Here is an 18,048-nt window from a genome sequence, read left to right on the forward strand (position 1 = left end):
CTAGGTGCTAAAACAGCATAGGTACCATTTTTTTCAGTGATGACGTTTGAGATGTTTTCCAAATATATTCTGAAAGCAAAGCACTGTGTCGTAGGTTTCTTTTTTTCTTTTTTTTCTTCTTTTTTTTCTTTTTGGTAATTAGGAAGAACATTTTGAAAGCGACTTTGAATAGCTCAAGAAGACGCAATTACACAGGAGAATATCTTAAATCTCAAGCAGTATGTCTTAAATATCCGCAGAGCGTCAGGTTCCTGCTTCAAATACCTCACAAAAGGGTCCGTTTGTGTGGACAGGCGGAACTCGAAATCGTCGGTTTAATTTGTCTTAAGAAGGTTGAAACTAATTTGCATCATTTACGGAGAACGAGCACCCGACCCTCTCAAGTTCAAACGGTCGAGCCCGCTGAAAGTTCTTTGGCATTGTCCGAGAAAGCTCCTTACATCAACGACTTAAAGATGATGTCCAATTAGCCGAGGGAATTCGGGGGAGAAACCTCTTAATATCTTGTGTGAAATGATGTGTAGCAGGAATTATAAAGCAGCTCTTATGATGGATGCCGAGGCATAGCTTTGTGAGTATTACCTCCGATATTGCGGTACAAATGAGCTTTGATTTATCAAAACTAACTAATGTGTCGCGCTTCCTGCAACCCCCTCGGCGCGGAACACGCGAGGACCCACCCTCCCCGAGCTACCACCCCCGACTCCCGAATAAGGGTTATTCATCTCGCGGCTAATAGCTTCCAATCTTTCTTATCATGTGTGCTCATAGATGTTCGTAGGCTGTCCTGCGCGTGATAAAATGCCCAGATAAAAGTTACCATCTGATGATTTGGTGCATCGTATTTGTCAGTTTGACGTCCGACGGTTTCGTGGAGCGATATTCCGTAAACAAAGGCGGAGGTTTCGCGTAAGAGGTTTTTGATGGATACGGAGGGTTGATTGCGAGCGTTTGCTGGAGTCGCGCGCAATTATCGGAGGTACTAATTCGGAAGTAGACAAATGGAAAGACTCTATCTAACTGGAGAGTAATCACTAACGTTCCAGCTGAACATAGATATCCAAAATTGCCTCTCCGGGAAAAATTACATGACACGTTAGTTGTAGTAGGATTATTACGCACTTACATGAGACAAAAATTGCACAATTGAATATTTTGCCCTTAGAGACTATAGTAGCATCTTTTCTGCAGATAGTCGCCAATATATTCCAGGAGAATGGATTATTTTAAAGCGATGGAGCTATTACAGTGAAGACATTAAAAATCGCCTGGTCAACAATTATTTTTTCAATCGCAAAATCAGATCTATATTCTCCATCAAAAATTAAACAAAATATCTGGATAACAATATTAATGGATAACACTCTTTAAAGCATAACATGTATTTTCATGTGAAATATATGAGGCTCTCCATTGAACGTATGCAAGATAAAACAAAGTATACTGTTTTGCTGAAACTTTACTGAATATGGGAGAAAAAACTAATTACATAAGTATAAGAAGATCAATTTTATTGAGATTCATTTGTAATACTTTTCAGATTAAAAAAGGCCCGCATCAGCTAGTTTGCAAGATATAATGGCGCGTGCCATCCACAATCTAAGCTCTTTGAGTTTGTCGTCAAAACGTATGCCACAATAGGATGTCATAACACGCAGAATCGCTTTAAAAATAAATTTATAATCGAACGAAAACTTATTGTTCATTTATTTTTCTTTGGTCAAAACTATGCTTATCAAATTGGAGTTGCGGGAACTGGTTTTAATTGAAATAGATGCATACCCACATTACCGCCTTGAAAATAAATGAAATTAGTATTATAATTTTAAGGTAAAGTAACTTGAATTGTAGTTCCGATACTCGGAACGCCGTCCTTGTTCATAACGAATAAGAACCAGTACCCCGGGAGTAGGATTCCAGAGTCCGCCGGCAGCTCCACGAAATACACGCCCTCATCATACTCGTTCAGGTCCAGAGGCACACGCCTTTGATCCGTGTTCGTCGAGTGTGTGGCACTACCAATACGAACAAGACTCGCCATGACAACTTCACTATCCGTCACCAAGTACAGTCTCTTACCAGGTTTGACCACAGTCCGGGACACGCTGGTGATAACAGGTCTCGTCGCTCTGCTCCCATCGGCATTGAGCAAGTACGACGGGGTGTACACCTGGAAATTCAGGTGGTTCGTCTTGCAGTTTCCACATAGACCGCCGCCTCCGCAGATGACAGTGGCGTCCTGCATCAAGAGACAAAGCGAGTGATAAACGCGGGGGATGATACTCCACGCCGCCAACCGGAAGAGATCATCGTCGGGTGAATAGATCTCGGACGTCAAGTGGGCGCCGTCCTCCCTAAACGGCAACCCGACGGTCTGACCCCCGTTGATGAAGACCTCCCCGTTCGGGAGGACCACGGAGTTGACGAAGATACGCGGGTAGAACATCTTGTTGCTTGTCTTCCTGACGTGGACTTTGTGGTTCGGTTTCCTGATGGTGAGGACGAAGCCGTTGGTGGTAGCAGGGGTATCGTCGTAGTTGTGTGACCCGCCGGCGACTAGGATTTTACCCTTGGTGGCGTCGAACATGACGGCGACACCGCACATTGCGTCCTCGTCGTTGCCGCGCTTACCGGCGCCGTGGTGACTACCCGTGCCGGACACCGTGTACCAGTTCATGGCTTTGCTGGGCCCGGCTTGGAGCACCGTGTCGTTCTTCCAGGCAAACAACATGGCGTGGTTGTCCGAGCGGTAGATGCCTCTCCTGTCGGCTGTGAGTATTGGCTTCACGGGGCACCCGGGGAGCAGAGTCCATGTGTTCGTGTTGATGTCGTAGATCTCTCCGTTTTTGTCGACGGCTCTGTCGCCGGTGAACGATCCGCCCAATTCGAAGATTCGGCCGCTGGAACATGTGCACGAGGATTGGTAGCCTCGCCCTATCTTCATGTCCGGGGCCGAGATCCAAGTGTCAGAGGCTGGGTCGTATGTACTAGTTCTAGGAGCGCTATTTCCACCTGTAATTTTCAAACAGAAATAAAATATTGTTATCCCCCAAGGGGATGGGAACCTAATGGCACAGAGCCTAAAATTGAATTATTCATACACAAGTATATTCAAGACTCATATTATGAGTCTTGATACCTATGGAAGTCGGAAAAAGTTAGTATCTGTTTCGCAGGTACCATCATTTTGCCTATAATTTGGTTTAAATTAAGAGGGAGTTTCCCCCTCCCAAACCAAAATACAAGCTTGGAATTTTTTGTAGAACTTCTTCATAATTTCCGAAGGCATTCATAGAATACACGAGAAAGGCTTTTTGGTTGATTTTCTTTTCAAATTATTTATGAAGAAGTCAGAGTGCGGGGCGTGTTCATAGTCCTTCCTTAAAAGGAGATTTTCCGTTTGAGCCCCATTTGTTTTACACCCTGATTATGTAAGGTTTAAGGAGGTCCTCAACTTTACATCATAAGAATGATAATAATGACAAATCCTGAATATAATTCAACAATTAAGACTCTGAAAAGGATCTTTGCATGGGATCACAAGGATTTAACTCTACAGAAATGTAAAAACAACACATATGACATTTTGAAGGCTTTAAAAAATGAGCGGCAAGTTCATACCTACCTTTAAATCCTTCAAAATCAAAGGGTTTTTCTCTTTCGATTTTTTTTTCGCTGGCAAAAACTTGTTATTCCTTGCAAAGAGAGTCATTCCCTTCAATTTCACTTAAAATTCGTTATAATTGTCCATTTTACGATGCAAACGTTAAGGATCTCCTTAGGCATCCCTTAATCGGAATGTAAACTGAACAGGGCCTCCTACGGCATGAAGCTATTGCAAGAGTGACGACGAAAACGACCCAAAGATGAAGAGATGATGTAAAAAGAGAGGCACCTGTGACAATGACTCTTCCGTTGACGTCGATGGAAATACCAGGGCAGAACATATCATGCTTCGTATTGGTGATGGTGCGCTGCGAGACGATCCCATCCTTAATATTGTAGATGGCGGTGGCTGTGAGGGTAAGCGGACCCCGACGAACGTGTCTTTGCCCCAGGAGGACCACATGAGGACGTTGCCGTTGGGTAGAATTGAGGCTGCGACGGGGATGACCGGGGTGTCGATCGTGGGTCCCCAGATCCCGAGGCTCGGGTCCGGGGGGGTATACGAAGGGGCGGAGTACACGTTGAGCTCAGCTATAGACGTGTACGCTTGGCTTTTGGGCTCTGATGTATGCACGAGTCTGATATACTGCGCTTTAACGGGTTCGAATTCGGATTCCTGCAAAAATACGCTATTGAAGATGAAACATATAGGATCGAAACGTCATTAGGTATTCAAGTATTACGCAACACCCTTTCTCCGATTTTTGACCTCCCCCTCCTCCCTTGTAACGCACCCGTAACGTAGCCCTACACCCCCCCTTTTGAAATATGTAACACTGTTCTGACCCTCCCCCTCATTTTAAAATGATCAAGAAAACGCTCAGGAAACAGCTTGAAAAATTCGGGGGTTCTTTTTGAGATATTTCGCTTAAATACAACGGGAAGAGATACAGGTGTGCAAATACATGAATACCTAGATTCATTTTATTCATAATTTTACCGGAAAAGTACGCATTGATGATTTTATAATTTCCCCCTTGCTTCATTAACCGTATCCTCCAAAAGAAAAACCCTTAAAAATGATAACATTCTACTTTTTTTTCGATGAAAATACTTCCTCTACTCGCAAGGGGAGCGAGAAAGTATGATTTTCAAAACATCAGTGCTAAAATGTTGAGATCAGGAGAGCACAGTTTCAAAGTGGTGCGAGTCAGTGTAAATTCTAAGCCATCAGCACTAAATTATTGGGATCAGGAGAGCATAGTTTCAAAATGGAGTGAATCATAAGGCGTTTAAAAAAAGTTAGAATCTGCGTAAGAGCAATTCTGATATATTGCGCTTTGACAGGCTCGCATTCGTACATCTGAATGTATTGGTTATGTTGACGTCACTCACCACAGTAATGCATGTCATGTTTTTTTTTTCCATTTTGTTTGTTTCACGTCGAGCAACCGCTGCAGATGTGTGCATCTCATAAATCCCGGGCAAAAATAACCATGAAATGCGTATCTATTTCCACGATGATGACGTCGTGCATCGTGTTTTTCGATGACGATTACATCCATTACATAAAGAAGGGTCGCATCCATAGCGCTCTCTGGCGCTCTGCGACGCCTAACTGCCACAAAACTCGGTCCTTCCATATACATACATCCGTTCATGCGATACATTCGTTAATTTTTCAAAAATGAACACTTAGGCCTTATTACTTGGACGTACTTCTGCTAAAAGAAACTATGGTCATCTGGAAAAGATGGGATGTGCTCCAGAATGCCGAACGAGAAACAACGTTAAAGTGGGCACGTGATTCCCTTCGGGAAAATGGAAAAGCGGGATTTTACATATTCTATCAAACTGAACGAAGCGCCAACCGTACGCGGCACTCATGAGCCGTGAGCATGCCAAACGAGCGTTGTGGACAGGGCTCGTGAGTTAATGCGGGCCACGAGGGACAACAGCGCCGGCTTCATCGCAGCTGACGTCACTGGCGCTTTATAATTCCCATTCATTCTTACTTCCCTCGACTATCGAGCACATCCCTTCTTCCCCACCTGTCTCTTGTCCTCTTCAGTAGAAATACGTCTATTTTTGCTGAAGTTTACCGTCGCCCTCCGGTCAAAGTATCACAAGCGCCATATCAGACGTTTCAAATTTTCCGCCGCCATTTTATTTTTTTACAGAGAAATTGTTCCAAGAGGCTAGCTAAAATTTCACTGAATTTTCTTTGTGTCGCCGATAAAATTCAGTGAAACTTTCAAACAAATTAAACGAACAATTTTTCTGTAAAAATAAAAGGCGGCAGGAATTTTGAAACGTCGAATGGCGCCTGTGATGTGCGCCTTGGCCGGACGGAAGGTGACGATATGCTTAAACCATCAAAACGCGATTCTCCGACTAACACAACTGACCCATTTTGCGTTTTCATGGACTAAAATTGAATATACTACCTTTTCTGTCTTATCCGCAGCCCAAGTACCGAACGCCACGAGCTGCCAGTTCATCCCATCTTCGCTGACGGAAACAATATGTCCAGTGATCAAACCATTGCCATTGCCAACTTGTCTGGGGAGCATGGAGATTCCGCTAACGATCTGGACAGCCTTCATGTCGATGATGATCGCGTGGGGCAGAGGCGCCGATGCCGGACGATACTCGGTGTGCCAGAAGGAGTTACGATCGCCATCCAACACCTTTTCGCACTCGTTGCCGGCGTGGGAGCTGTCACACGTGACCGTCCAGCCATTCCGGTTGAGCAGTTCCCCCGTCGGAGGTGCCCCCTTTGGAGGCCCCCCCGTAAGGGCTCCTCCCAGGGGGGATGCTCCTAGAAGGGATGTGCCGGTGCCCGCAAAGGACGGTCCCGGAAGAAACTCCGGTTCGGTGATACCCTCAGCTTCCAACGCCGAGAATACGTTGCCATTGGATCTTCCGTAAAGACTCAGTGAAAGGAGAACCAGAGTCAGCATCATCCTTTTGGCAGAGATCCGGTTCGATTTAAAGAACCTGCGAGCCAATTGTTGAAATAGAAAGACAATGTTTTGGGCAAATAAGACAAAAAGGATATGAAGGGATCCTATCGATGGAAGTGGGTGGTTGCAATGGACAAAGGAGGTAGGCAGTAGACTAAACTGTCTGCAACCACCGAGGCCGAGGGACCCTATGATTGTCAGACCACCATTTTGTCCCTTAGTGTACAAGAACCACCCATTGCAACCAATAGATTCGCTCCATCCCTGTGTCTTCTTTGTCTATCGCTTTGTCTATCAATTTCAAGAATCAGCCCGCTGGTCCTCGTGTACCTTAAGAATTTAAACTTTGATGTGTGGGTTAACCTCGCGTACACTGAAAGGACTATTTGTGATGTATAGTCGTTCTTCGAACAATTCCTTTTCTTAAGGATAGGGAAGCTTTGTGAAGTTTAAATTGCAATTGAGGAGGCCTAAAAAAGAGTATCATTAAAAGTATGAATTTCACGAGCTTTGAGTGGCACTCAACAGAATAACTGTGGAGATCAAACTCGTATGATTCAGCAGTGTATAACCACGAAAGTAGACCCTCACTAGAGAAAACAATGATTTGTCACTGCAAAAATGTAAAGCACAAAAGAAGAATTCAAATATTTTGACAAACTTCAAAACCTGTGAACTTCCTTTCGTTCTCTGTATTTTTTTCCGGTGACAAATCATTTTGAATCATAGAATTTTGTATCATTTTCAAAAATAAACCGTTGAATTTTACTCAAATGTCGAATGATAACCACCCCTGAAAGGATGAGGCACGTTTAATAAACGTCATTTGATCACAATGAATCCAAATAAGGTCACCAGTGGCGTAACGGACTTCCGCTGGGCCCCCCTGCAAAATTTTTTCTAGGAGCCTCCCATGTCGATAAAATTCCAAAATTATCCCCCCCTCTCCCTTCCTCACCCCTTCCCATTTTTTCTCGTATGGTCTAGGCCCGCAGCACGAACATTTTTGAGAAAATCAGCCTTAACAACCAAAAATTCAAAATGGCAGTAGCTTATATCTTTTTACCTTCAGGTATGGTATGTGCAGGATTTAGCCTACTTTTACGTTATGTTCTGAGGTGGAATTTGATTCACTTGCATGTTTGCGCAAATAAATAAATTAAAAAAAAAACAAAAACGTAAAAGCACCCGATTAAATGGAACCCCTAAAGGATCAATGATCTAAAGGAAGGCGGGGGCTCAGCCCAGGCCCATGAATCAAAGGGCCCCCAAGGCTTTTAGATTCTTGGGCCTCCCAAAACCTGAAATACGAAAAGTGACGAAAGAAGAGAAAATTATTTAGGAATCATTGAGTGGACATGGGAAGGCAGGGGCCCTCCAGCAAACAAAAAGTTAGGAACAGTCCAAGAAAAGTATGAAAAACCCCGAGCTAACAATAAAAATCAAAGGAAGAAGCTCCATCTCGATAAGTAAAGGCCCAAAGTTTGAAACCAAAGCTGAGCATCAAAGAGAGAGAGAGAAAAAATTCCGGCGGCCGAGGGCCCCCTAGGCGCCAGGGCCCCCCTGCATAGCAGGGTCTGCGGGGGCGCCCGTTACGCCACTGAAGGTCACTAGAATGATAGAGGCTAAATCAGGAACAACCATGGAAATGATTCACACTTAAAATGTTACTTTTGTAGTAAAAATTATCATGATTCCGGTACTGTTCATTTTTATGAGAGTTTCGTTTTCAGCAATGAACCACTAGACATATCATACAATATACTAAATTTTATTGGTTTTTTAAAATTTTCAAAGAGTAAACTTTTTTAAAATTTTTAATGGTAAAATTTTAATTTGTTTTCAATCGTTCGCCACACATAAAAACCGCTTTCACGGCGCTCTTAGGTGTTCCTTGCGACAGCTAGCCGCCAAAGTCTCTTATCCTCCCAAAGCCCTCCAAGGAGTTGGCACCCCCTCATTTCCTTTAAAAGCCCCTGCCGCCACCATTTCACTCGGCGTCTCTTTCGTCTCCTCCCAGGAAAGACCATATCAACTTTCAATCTTCATTTTTAATTTTATTTTAAATATTATAGTCTACAGGTTTTAATTTTTTAAGATAAAGATCTTTCGAACCACTGCACATATTTTCTCATTCAAGTTTTGGAATTCCCGCCCGCAAGAAAAACCATAATCAACTTAGGTCAAATCAGGCATTGAAATCTAGTCATACGTTAGGCAAATAACTAGAGCTTGGGTTCACAAACGTATCTTTCCTTTTCTGAAATAATGTCTTTTCCATCATTTTAGGAGGAAAGTTGTAAAATATAACGAAATTAGTTTCATGCTCAATTTGCCTCAAGTATATCGACTGATTATTTTTTCGTGCTGGAAGTGTGAATGAACGTTGACAAAAATGTTATTTTCTAACTATTAAGTTGAATTTGGGAGGTTTTAATGTTTTTATCGTATTCTACTTAAAATTTTAATGAGTGGACCATGAACATGTATGGGGCGCCTATTTTTGTACATTGACTAGTGTTGCACTATTTGCTCCAAATATATATCGACGGTGAAACTACCAGACCACGTATCTCGTTTGCGGTGTTTAAAAATCTCCACTCACATTTTATTTTTTTGAAGGAGATCAAATTAATATCAATCCTTACAATTTTCACAGATTTTTCTCCGCACAAAGAGGAAAAATCACGGAAGTTTTCACGAATTGACATTGAGTAGTTTTCTATTTAAAAAATAAAGTATGACAGGGAGTCTGCGACGTCGCAAACCGAGATACGTGGTTTGGTAGTTTCACCATCGATATGTAGCTGCTGAAAATTGGAAAAATATGTTTCTATAAATTGAGTTTCTTGAAGATTTCATTAAAAGGTTGGTTAAAATAAACTTACTTTTAAAAGATGCCAGCAAGTGCGAAAGGTGCGGAAGTCGACGAACGAAAGAGGACTTCCGAGATACCAGGAGTCAAATTTTAAATTGTAATCCTATGAAAATTCTAAGCATCCGACAGGTGCGGTAAAGCTTTAAAATATCTTACCTGTTTATCCCGTTTTCCTTGCTAATAGAAGAATCAAATATAGGTACATGTGTTTCTCGTGTGCGAAACTGAAGTATGAAGTACGAACCAACTTTGAGCCATAAATCACAAAGTATTAAAAAAAGAGTGAGATTCCATCGTGGCTTCAAAGTATTACGTATCTGCGCAGCTTGATATATTATTATTGTCATCACTCTTTTTGAAACGGCTGTGGCACATTAAAGGCAAGCAGCGTGAGGTCCCAAAAATTTTGAGGGCTGATTTTTCACGTATTTAGATATTTATCTCTATTACTTTTATCAGGGCCGGATTTACCTACTCGCTGCCCATGGGCCGCGGCCGCCCTTATTTTTCCGCCCCCTTCTCATCCGTTTTGAAACATCAATAGATCGTATTCGACAGTGGTTCGATGTATTGTTTGGTTCAAAACAATACAGCATAACCTCAAACAAAAATTTTAGGATTTAATTTGGCAAAGCTGAAAATGAGAAAATTCCTAACAATTTCACTTTTCATTGCCATTTGGTACACGAGAAAATAAAAATTCGATCACATAAGACCCGTTACCTCAGATTTCTAAATTGACTTTTGAGGCTGTGGTTACATATTGAATCAATCGACATCAATGGTAATCTCACCTGTGTGATCTGTCGAATACGATCTATAAAAACCATCAAGTGAACGTGCCGGTGGGGGTGGGGTGTACGAAACGTGCTTACTCGCGTTGGGCACATTTTTTGTGAAAGCCCTGATGTCAACACTGACAAAATTTCAGTTCCTTAAAACCATCTCTGTTTGGACAAGGCCTTTCATTTAAAAAAGAACGAACGAACAAATTATGAAAGAACAAACATAAATGTGGTTAATAATATTAACTTCCGCCGCCGCGCCTACCGCACTGTGTTGGCGCAATGCGTGAAGTATTCATGCATTCTCGTAGGCGCTATGCGTTTCACGCCGATCGCTCCTGACCACACTGTTTGGCGCAATGCGGGAAATATTCATGCAGTCTTGTAGGCGCTATGCGTTTCAAGCTGACCGCAGTATGTTTGACGCAATGCGTGAAGTATTCATGCAGTCTTGTAGGCGCTATACGTTTCATGCCGACCGCCGCGCCGCGCCGCTCCGTGCCAGGTCAAATTGCGTGTTTGGTTTCTCTCTTAACTCGACTAATTAAAGGTGTTGTCTCTTGTATCACCGAAAGACGACAAAATTAGAAATTACTTTACTGTTACTCTCAGGAAATGAGAGATTTTGGCGCCTCCTCTCGTTTGTAATTTATTTTCTGAATCCGATTTTTTTCTCTCTTTTTGTGATACCTACATTCAAAAAGATTGTAAAATTTTCCGCCCCCTACATTTTGACGCCTTGAGCCGCGGCCCATGTGGCCACCTCTTTAATCCGGCCCTAACTTTTATTTCTTTTTTTTGTGTGTGTTTTTATTTTCAGGGCAGCCACACGATTGAACCATACTAGTAAATTTTAGTTTATATCTAGTTCAGGCTAAATTTTAGTTTTTGCACTCCCAAGCATTATTAAACTTTATTTCGTTTATATATTAAGAAGCTATATTCTGTACACTTTCAAAACTTAATCAAATTTGTGATCAATTAAAAATTAAATTCTAACATTAGTTCTTAAAAAGTTAGTACTTCAGTTTTCCTTTCATTTGAGCTTTGAATTGTAAAGTAATCGATAATGCTACGTTGGTGTAGTTAATTTACTGCACTTCTTCAATTCTTGTCATGGATCAGAAGTTATCGAAGATCTAACACTAACTCCTGAATTCCGATACCAATAGATGATACCTATTCCATATTTTTGCGGAAACAGCGCGTTTAAAAATATAAAATTTTTTTCATGAACGTATTGTGTTAACCTCTGTTAAAACAGATACAACTTAAAATGGGACTAAGACTGTATAAAAATTAGATAAAGACATAAAATAAAAATAAAACATTTTTCGCGATGATTACACCCGCATTCCAAATTCAAACCAGGTTTTTCATTTCATGTCTTTATTGTACTTTTTGCAGCCTTAGCTCCATTTTAAGTTGTAGCTGTATTAGCGTTTCGCGCCGATAGTTATTTTTTTTTCATCCCTTTGTTAAAATGTAGTAACCCCTAGGAGCACTTTAAAAATTGAAGATTTAATCGTGAGAAAACTTTTTGTTAATCTGAATTAAAACGGTCAAAACTAGGTTGGCAAAGTAAGGATGGGTTTAAGTAATATAGGTAAGTTTGATATCCGGTTCTGATTGAAATTTATGCATACCTCACATTAACACCTTGAAAATAAATGATCAGCTGATATTTAAATGGATACACAGACCAGTGTTTTCAGATGAAATAGGCGTTAAAACTCCCTTCTTCTGAGTTGGACTTGTCAAATTCTGTGGACATTTGCAGTATGCCACTTTATTACTCTGGACATTACGCGAAATGGGTATTTTTATTGAGGGGGCATTTTCTGTAACAGACATTCAAATGAGGACATTACGACAGTAGGCATTTTTTATTGGACATTTTTATAGTTAGACATTTTAAATTGAACATTTTCACGTGTCACCAGAACTAAAAAATCAGTTCAGACATGACCTCTGTATCATTCATTTCCCTAAACACGTGAGTGTTTTTATGGATGGGGTTTAGAAATTGTAGTCTCCAATTGCATAATGTAGTTCAAATGAAATAGTTTACTGTTTTATGGCAAAGTAACCTGTATTGTAGTTCCGACGCTCGGCGTACCATCCTCGTTCAGAACGAACAGCCACCAGTACCCCGGGAGCAATTTTCCAGGGTCCGTCGGTAGGATCACATAATAAGAGTTATCAACATCCTTCTCGTTCAGATCCAGCTCCACGAGCCTTTGATCCGTGTTAGTCGAGTGCGTGGCGCTCCCCAAACGAACAAAACTCGCATAGACAACGTCACTGTCCGTCACGAAGTCCAGTCTCCCACCAGGCTTGATCTTAGTGACCGACACGCTAGAGATGACAGGCCTAACCGCTTTGCTCCCATCGTCGTTGAACAGGTAGGACGGGGTGTATATCTGGAGATTGAAGTGGTTCGTCTTGCAGTTTCCGCAGAGACCGCCGCCCCCGCAGATGACGGTGGCGTCCTGCATCAAGAGACAAAGCGAGTGGTAAACCGGGGGATGATACTGAAAGCCGCCAATCGGAAGAGGTCATCGTCGGGCGAGTAGATCTCGGAGGTCAACTGGGCTCCGTCCTCCCTGAACGGCAACCCGACGGCCTGACCCCCGTTGATGAAGACCTCCGCGTTCGGCAGGACCACGGAGTTGGAGAAGATACGCGGGTAGGCTATCTTGTTGCCCGTCTTCCTGACGGCGAAGTTGGCGTTGGGTGAACCGACAGTGACGATGTAGCCGTTGGTAGTGGCGGGCGTATCGTCGTAGTTAGGTGACCCGCCGGCGACCAGGATTTGACCCCCAACGGCGTCGAACATGACGGAGGCGGCGCACATGGCGTCCCCGTCGTCCAAGCGTAAACCGGCGCTTCTCTGACCACCGGTGCCGGACACGAAGTACACGTTCATGGCTTTGCTGGGCCCGACTTGGACCACGGTTTCGTTGGACCAACCGTACAGCAAGGCGTGGTTGTCGGAACGGAACAGGCCTTTCTTATCGGCTGTTAGCATGGGCTTCACGGGGCACCCTGGGAGCAGAGTCCATGTGTTGGTCTTGGTATCGTAGATCTCTCCGTTTTTGAGGACTTTCCTGTCGCCGGTGAAGGATCCGCCGATGGTGAAGATTCGTCCGCTGGGGCAAGTGGCCGAGGATTGGTAGCCTCGCCCGATCTTCATATCCGCGGCCGCGATCCAAGCGTCGGAGGCTGGGTCGTATATACTAGTCTTCGGAGCGTTATTTCCACCTGTGATAAAAAAAATTAAATTGTTATTACTCGCGGGTATTGGAACTGTAAAGTACAGTTCACCTGAAATTGGAGATTGAATAAACTGTATTATATAGGAGGGTAGATGGCTGAAGCAAAAAATATATTATCTTGGGATCGTTACGAAATCTACCATCATTTTATATTTTTTGGGGTTTATTTTTGGGTTTTTTATGATAAAAAAAAATAACCAAAACATTAGGTTCTTGGAATTTTTGGTAAAACTTCTTAATGTGTCCAAAATTATTGATTCTTGTAGGAGTACCTGTCCTCTCCAAGAATCGATACATTTCCATAGTTTTGAAAGGAGAGGATGCATTGATACCAATTTTCTAGATTAGCCAATGCCCAAAGCTAAAGGGAGGGTGCAAAAGAAAGGTACCTGTGACAATGACTCTTCCGTTGACATCGAGGGAAAGACCAGGGCAGAACATATCATGCTTTGTATTGGCGACGGTGCGCTGCGAGACGGTCCCATCCTTAGGATTGTAGGTGGCTGTCATTGTGACGGTAAGCGGACCTTTGACGAACGTGTCTTTCCCCCAGGAGGACCACACGAGGACGTTGCCGTTGGGTAGAACGGAGGCTGCGACGGGGATGACCGGGGTGTCGATCGTGGGTCCCCAGACACCAAGGGTAAAGTCCGGGGCGGTGTACGTAGGGTAGGTGTACACGTTGAGCTCAGCGATGGAGGTCAAGGCTTGGTTCTTGGGTTCTGTTGTATGCACGAGTCGGATATACCGCGCTCTGACGGGCTCAAATTCGGATACCTGTAAAAATATAGGACAAAACATACAGGATTGAATTGTCATATGGGCGTATTTTATTATTTCGTAAAAATCGCTAATTATTGATTTTTAAGTATTCGTGATCGTATCTAAGAAAAGGGATTTTCGGTTTTCCTCGGTCCCTCCTTCCGGAAGAATATTTTCCTAAATTTTTGCAACTGCACGTGAAGAAAGAAAATATGGAAATTTCTGCGCATGTTTGACCTCAAAAGTTCAAAAATTGAAGAAGATATGAATCCAGAAGTGACAAGACAACAATTCTTGAGGTGTAAAGGAACGTTGTTTAATATGCAAGAAGATAAGGGGAACATTTATTTGGGTTATATGGTCCCCTTATATGGATTCGGTCACTTTTTTTGCATACTTAGCAGTACAAAAAATTGCCAAAACAAGTAAAGCTGAATGGTCTTACAGAGAAATTTTATCCTTAAAAGTTTCATAGTTTTCAAATATAATGGACTAAAATCGAGAAAATGAATCGAACCGAAGATCTTTATTGGTGAGTTAAATACTTGCCTCCTGCCGCAATTACCATGTCCTCCTACAATAAAAAAATCCTAAATCAGCACTAAGGCATCTGGATCAAAATCAATGAGTATATCATAATTCCAAATGAGAAAAATTACATCGGTGAAAAAAATAAATTCTGTTCTACCCAAGTTAGATATACTGCGCTTTGACGGGTTCGAATTCGGATATCTGATTGGTCGTTTAGTTGGCATCATCCTCCTCGGTAGTCATACCTTGGTCTCTTCCTCTTTGCGTGTTTCAAATTGAGAGACCACATCAAATGTATGTACCTATCGTAATATTGATGAATCCAGGCTGGAAGAAGCCATGATCTGTACTACCGCGATGGATGACGCCACACGCCGGGTTTTTCGAAAGGCTCCGTTAAGTTTTCACAAGGACTTTAGATGTTTAATCAAACCTTATTTTTTGCTGATGTTCACGTTTAGACCATCAAAACGCGATTCTTTGACTAACGCCAGCAGACGTTTCAAAATTTCCGCCGCCATTTTATTTTTTTAAAAAGAAATTGTTCCTAGAAGTTGTCCAAATAGTTCACTGAATTTTCTTTGTGCTGCCGATAACATTCAGTGAAATTTTCAAAGAAATTCAACTGACAATTTTTCCAAAAAAAAAATAAAATGGCGGCGGAAACTTGGAAACGTCAAATGGTGCTTGTGATACTTTGGCCGGAAGGTAATGATATGCTTAAACCATCAAAACGCGATTCTCCGACTAACGCAACTGACCAGTTTTGCGTTTTTATGGACTAAAATCGAATATACTACCTTTTCTGTACTATCCGCAGCCCAGGTACCGAACGCCACACGCTGCCAGTTCGTCCCGTCTTCGCTGACGGAAATAGTGTGCCCAGTGATCAAACCATTGGTATTTTTATCTTGTCTGGGGAGCATAGCGAGTCCGCTCACGATCTGGACAGCCTTCATGTCGATGGTGATCGTGTGGGGCAGAGGCGTCGATTTGGGTTGATACCCGGTGTGCCAGAAGGTGTTACGATCCCCATCGAGCACCTTAGCGCATTCGTTGCCCGCGTGGGCGCTGTCGCAAGTCACCGTCCAGCCGTTCCGGGTAAGCAGTGTCCCTTGGGGAGCCGCGTTCTTGAGGGGTGGTCCGTCATACTTCGATCCTTCGATACCCTCGCCTACGAACGCGTCGTCCAGAGTCGTGGTTTTCGGGTAGGCTCCCGGAAGATACCCCGGTCCGGTGATAACCTCGCCTACCAACGGTAGGACCAGATCCGAGGATGTCTCATGGCAAGAAAGGCACTCAGGTTCGGTGACAACCACGGCTTCATGAGGCGTTCCATAGGATCCTCCGTAAAGGCTCAGCGAAAGGAGAACCAGAGTCAGCATCATTTTTTGGCAGGGTCCGGTTCGGTTACAGGACCTGGCCCTCGTGTACCCTAAGAAATCAAATTGCGATGTGCTGGTTAACCTTGCGTACACTGAAAGGACTTATATGGATTGTATTTATATTTGTTTTTCGGACATTTCCTCTCCTTTAAGATAACTAGCCTGCTAGCGGGCCTCGGATGGTTTACATTGCGATTGAGAAGGCTTTAAAAATGGTATGACGGAAAGTACTAATTTTGCGTTTTGCGATAAACTACTTGATACAGTCAGTTCTTAAAACCTCTTCTCTTTAAGTAGGTCCTGTAAGGCTTACATCACTTTTCGGGGTGGGTGCGGTTCATTGGCGGATCCAGCAAATTGGCAACATTGTCTTTTCTCCATTTAAACGTATGGAAATATATAGATTTTTGGAGGGGCCAGTACTCCGACAGGAATCGATTATTTAGCATAGGTTTATACATGGAGGTAAATCGGTGTTGGCAAATTTCTGGATCCGCCTCTGGGGTGGTCTAGGGTTGCCTTTGATATAATAGCGTATAATAAAGTAAGATTTTTGCGAGACTCGTACTTTTCAACGCAGTTTAATCACGAAAACAAACTCTATGGGGATAACGATGATAAATGTAAGTTACTGCAAAAACATGTTTAGTATGTAAGGAGAATTTCTATTACTTTGACAAAATTTAAGGATTCTAGGTGGCGGTAGCCACCCCGGCCCAATCCTAAAAAACTCCCTCTAAAAAATGACGACCCAAAAAAAAAAAAAAAAAAAAAAAAAAAAAGACGGGTGGCTGCTGCCTAACTAGTTTTACACGAAACAACGCGACCGGGCTTTTCTGCACGGTTTGCGGTCCATTAAGCTCTCCTACTAATTAAGTCGGAGAGTAAACCCCAAAAACCCTATAATATTTGGGTAGAGTATGCTCAGCTCTACTCGTAATGCCCACCCTTTTTAAGTTTAGTTAAATATTAAAAAAGTTATTAAGCTTTAACGACAAATTTTGGACCCCAAAACATGACGATGATGGATTGACCAATCGCTGAGCAGATGAGCAGATTCGGGGCAGATTCGAGGCCCGCGAAACGCCCGGCCGCGGAAGGCGGGCGTGTTATTTAGACAAACCTACAGCTATAACCGTAGAAAAAAACCCTATACAACTGTGGATATTTTGAAACTTCTATTCATAAAGCTCATACATATTTTTGGAATTTTGACATAAATGAGACATAAGGGAGAAATAACGGTAAATAGTTCATTTTCTAGTATTCTCAATAGGCGACCTGGGGGCACGGCTGTGGAAGTAATGGTAGCATAAAACCCATTAAACTAGGTAAAATTTAAATCTGTAGACGCTGGAGATGGAACTTTTGGTACTTTTGCAGACTTACATAGACGTCGAAAGGAGAAATAATCGAAAGAAGGAGCGGGTCCTTCAATTCTTCAAGCACATTTGAATTTGAAAATAACTTGTAGAACCGCGCGATGGATGGTGAGCGCCGACTCCAGAGGTCAAATTTCAGGTTATGCTACTGTTATTATGGCTTTAAATATTTAATTAATACGAAGAAGATAGATTAATTGAAATAATAAGATGAAGATAGATTAATTGATGCGTGTTTCCATTTTATCGTAGCCGAAGATAACTGGATCCATTTCTATATAATCCTTTTATGATTCCCACACCCTTACTATGAGCTGTTACCATGTGCTGTTACAGTAAGTACCTACTCAGATCGCAACCTGCTATTTCTTCCCAGCGGCCCGGATCTAGTGATCTTTACAAGTAATTGTTTATGAATAATTGATGATATTAGTGAGTCCTAGATACTATTTCTCGTTAATCAGATTCAACAACT

At 42.5% G+C, this 18,048-nt stretch overlaps 2 protein-coding genes across 2 annotated transcripts; both read right to left on the reverse strand.

Moving 5' to 3' along the window:
• Positions 1-1,490: 1,490 nt before the first annotated feature.
• On the reverse strand, positions 1,491-9,812 carry LOC109029545 (uncharacterized). The gene is given in 5 exon segments (XM_072300388.1): positions 1,491-3,012; positions 3,896-4,036; positions 4,039-4,282; positions 6,054-6,606; positions 9,607-9,812. Coding segments are annotated over 5 exon segments (2,316 nt in total). The 5' UTR covers positions 9,798-9,812; the 3' UTR covers positions 1,491-1,825.
• Positions 9,813-12,106: 2,294 nt separating this feature from the next.
• LOC109044799 (uncharacterized) lies at positions 12,107-16,883 on the reverse strand. The gene is given in 4 exon segments (XM_019062729.2): positions 12,107-12,756; positions 12,759-13,499; positions 13,903-14,290; positions 15,607-16,883. Coding segments are annotated over 4 exon segments (2,163 nt in total). The 5' UTR covers positions 16,195-16,883; the 3' UTR covers positions 12,107-12,310.
• Positions 16,884-18,048: the final 1,165 nt, after the last annotated feature.

Source organism: Bemisia tabaci, chromosome 5, assembly GCF_918797505.1.
Source record: "Bemisia tabaci chromosome 5, PGI_BMITA_v3".
NCBI classification, from domain to species: Eukaryota; Metazoa; Arthropoda; class Insecta; order Hemiptera; family Aleyrodidae; genus Bemisia; species Bemisia tabaci.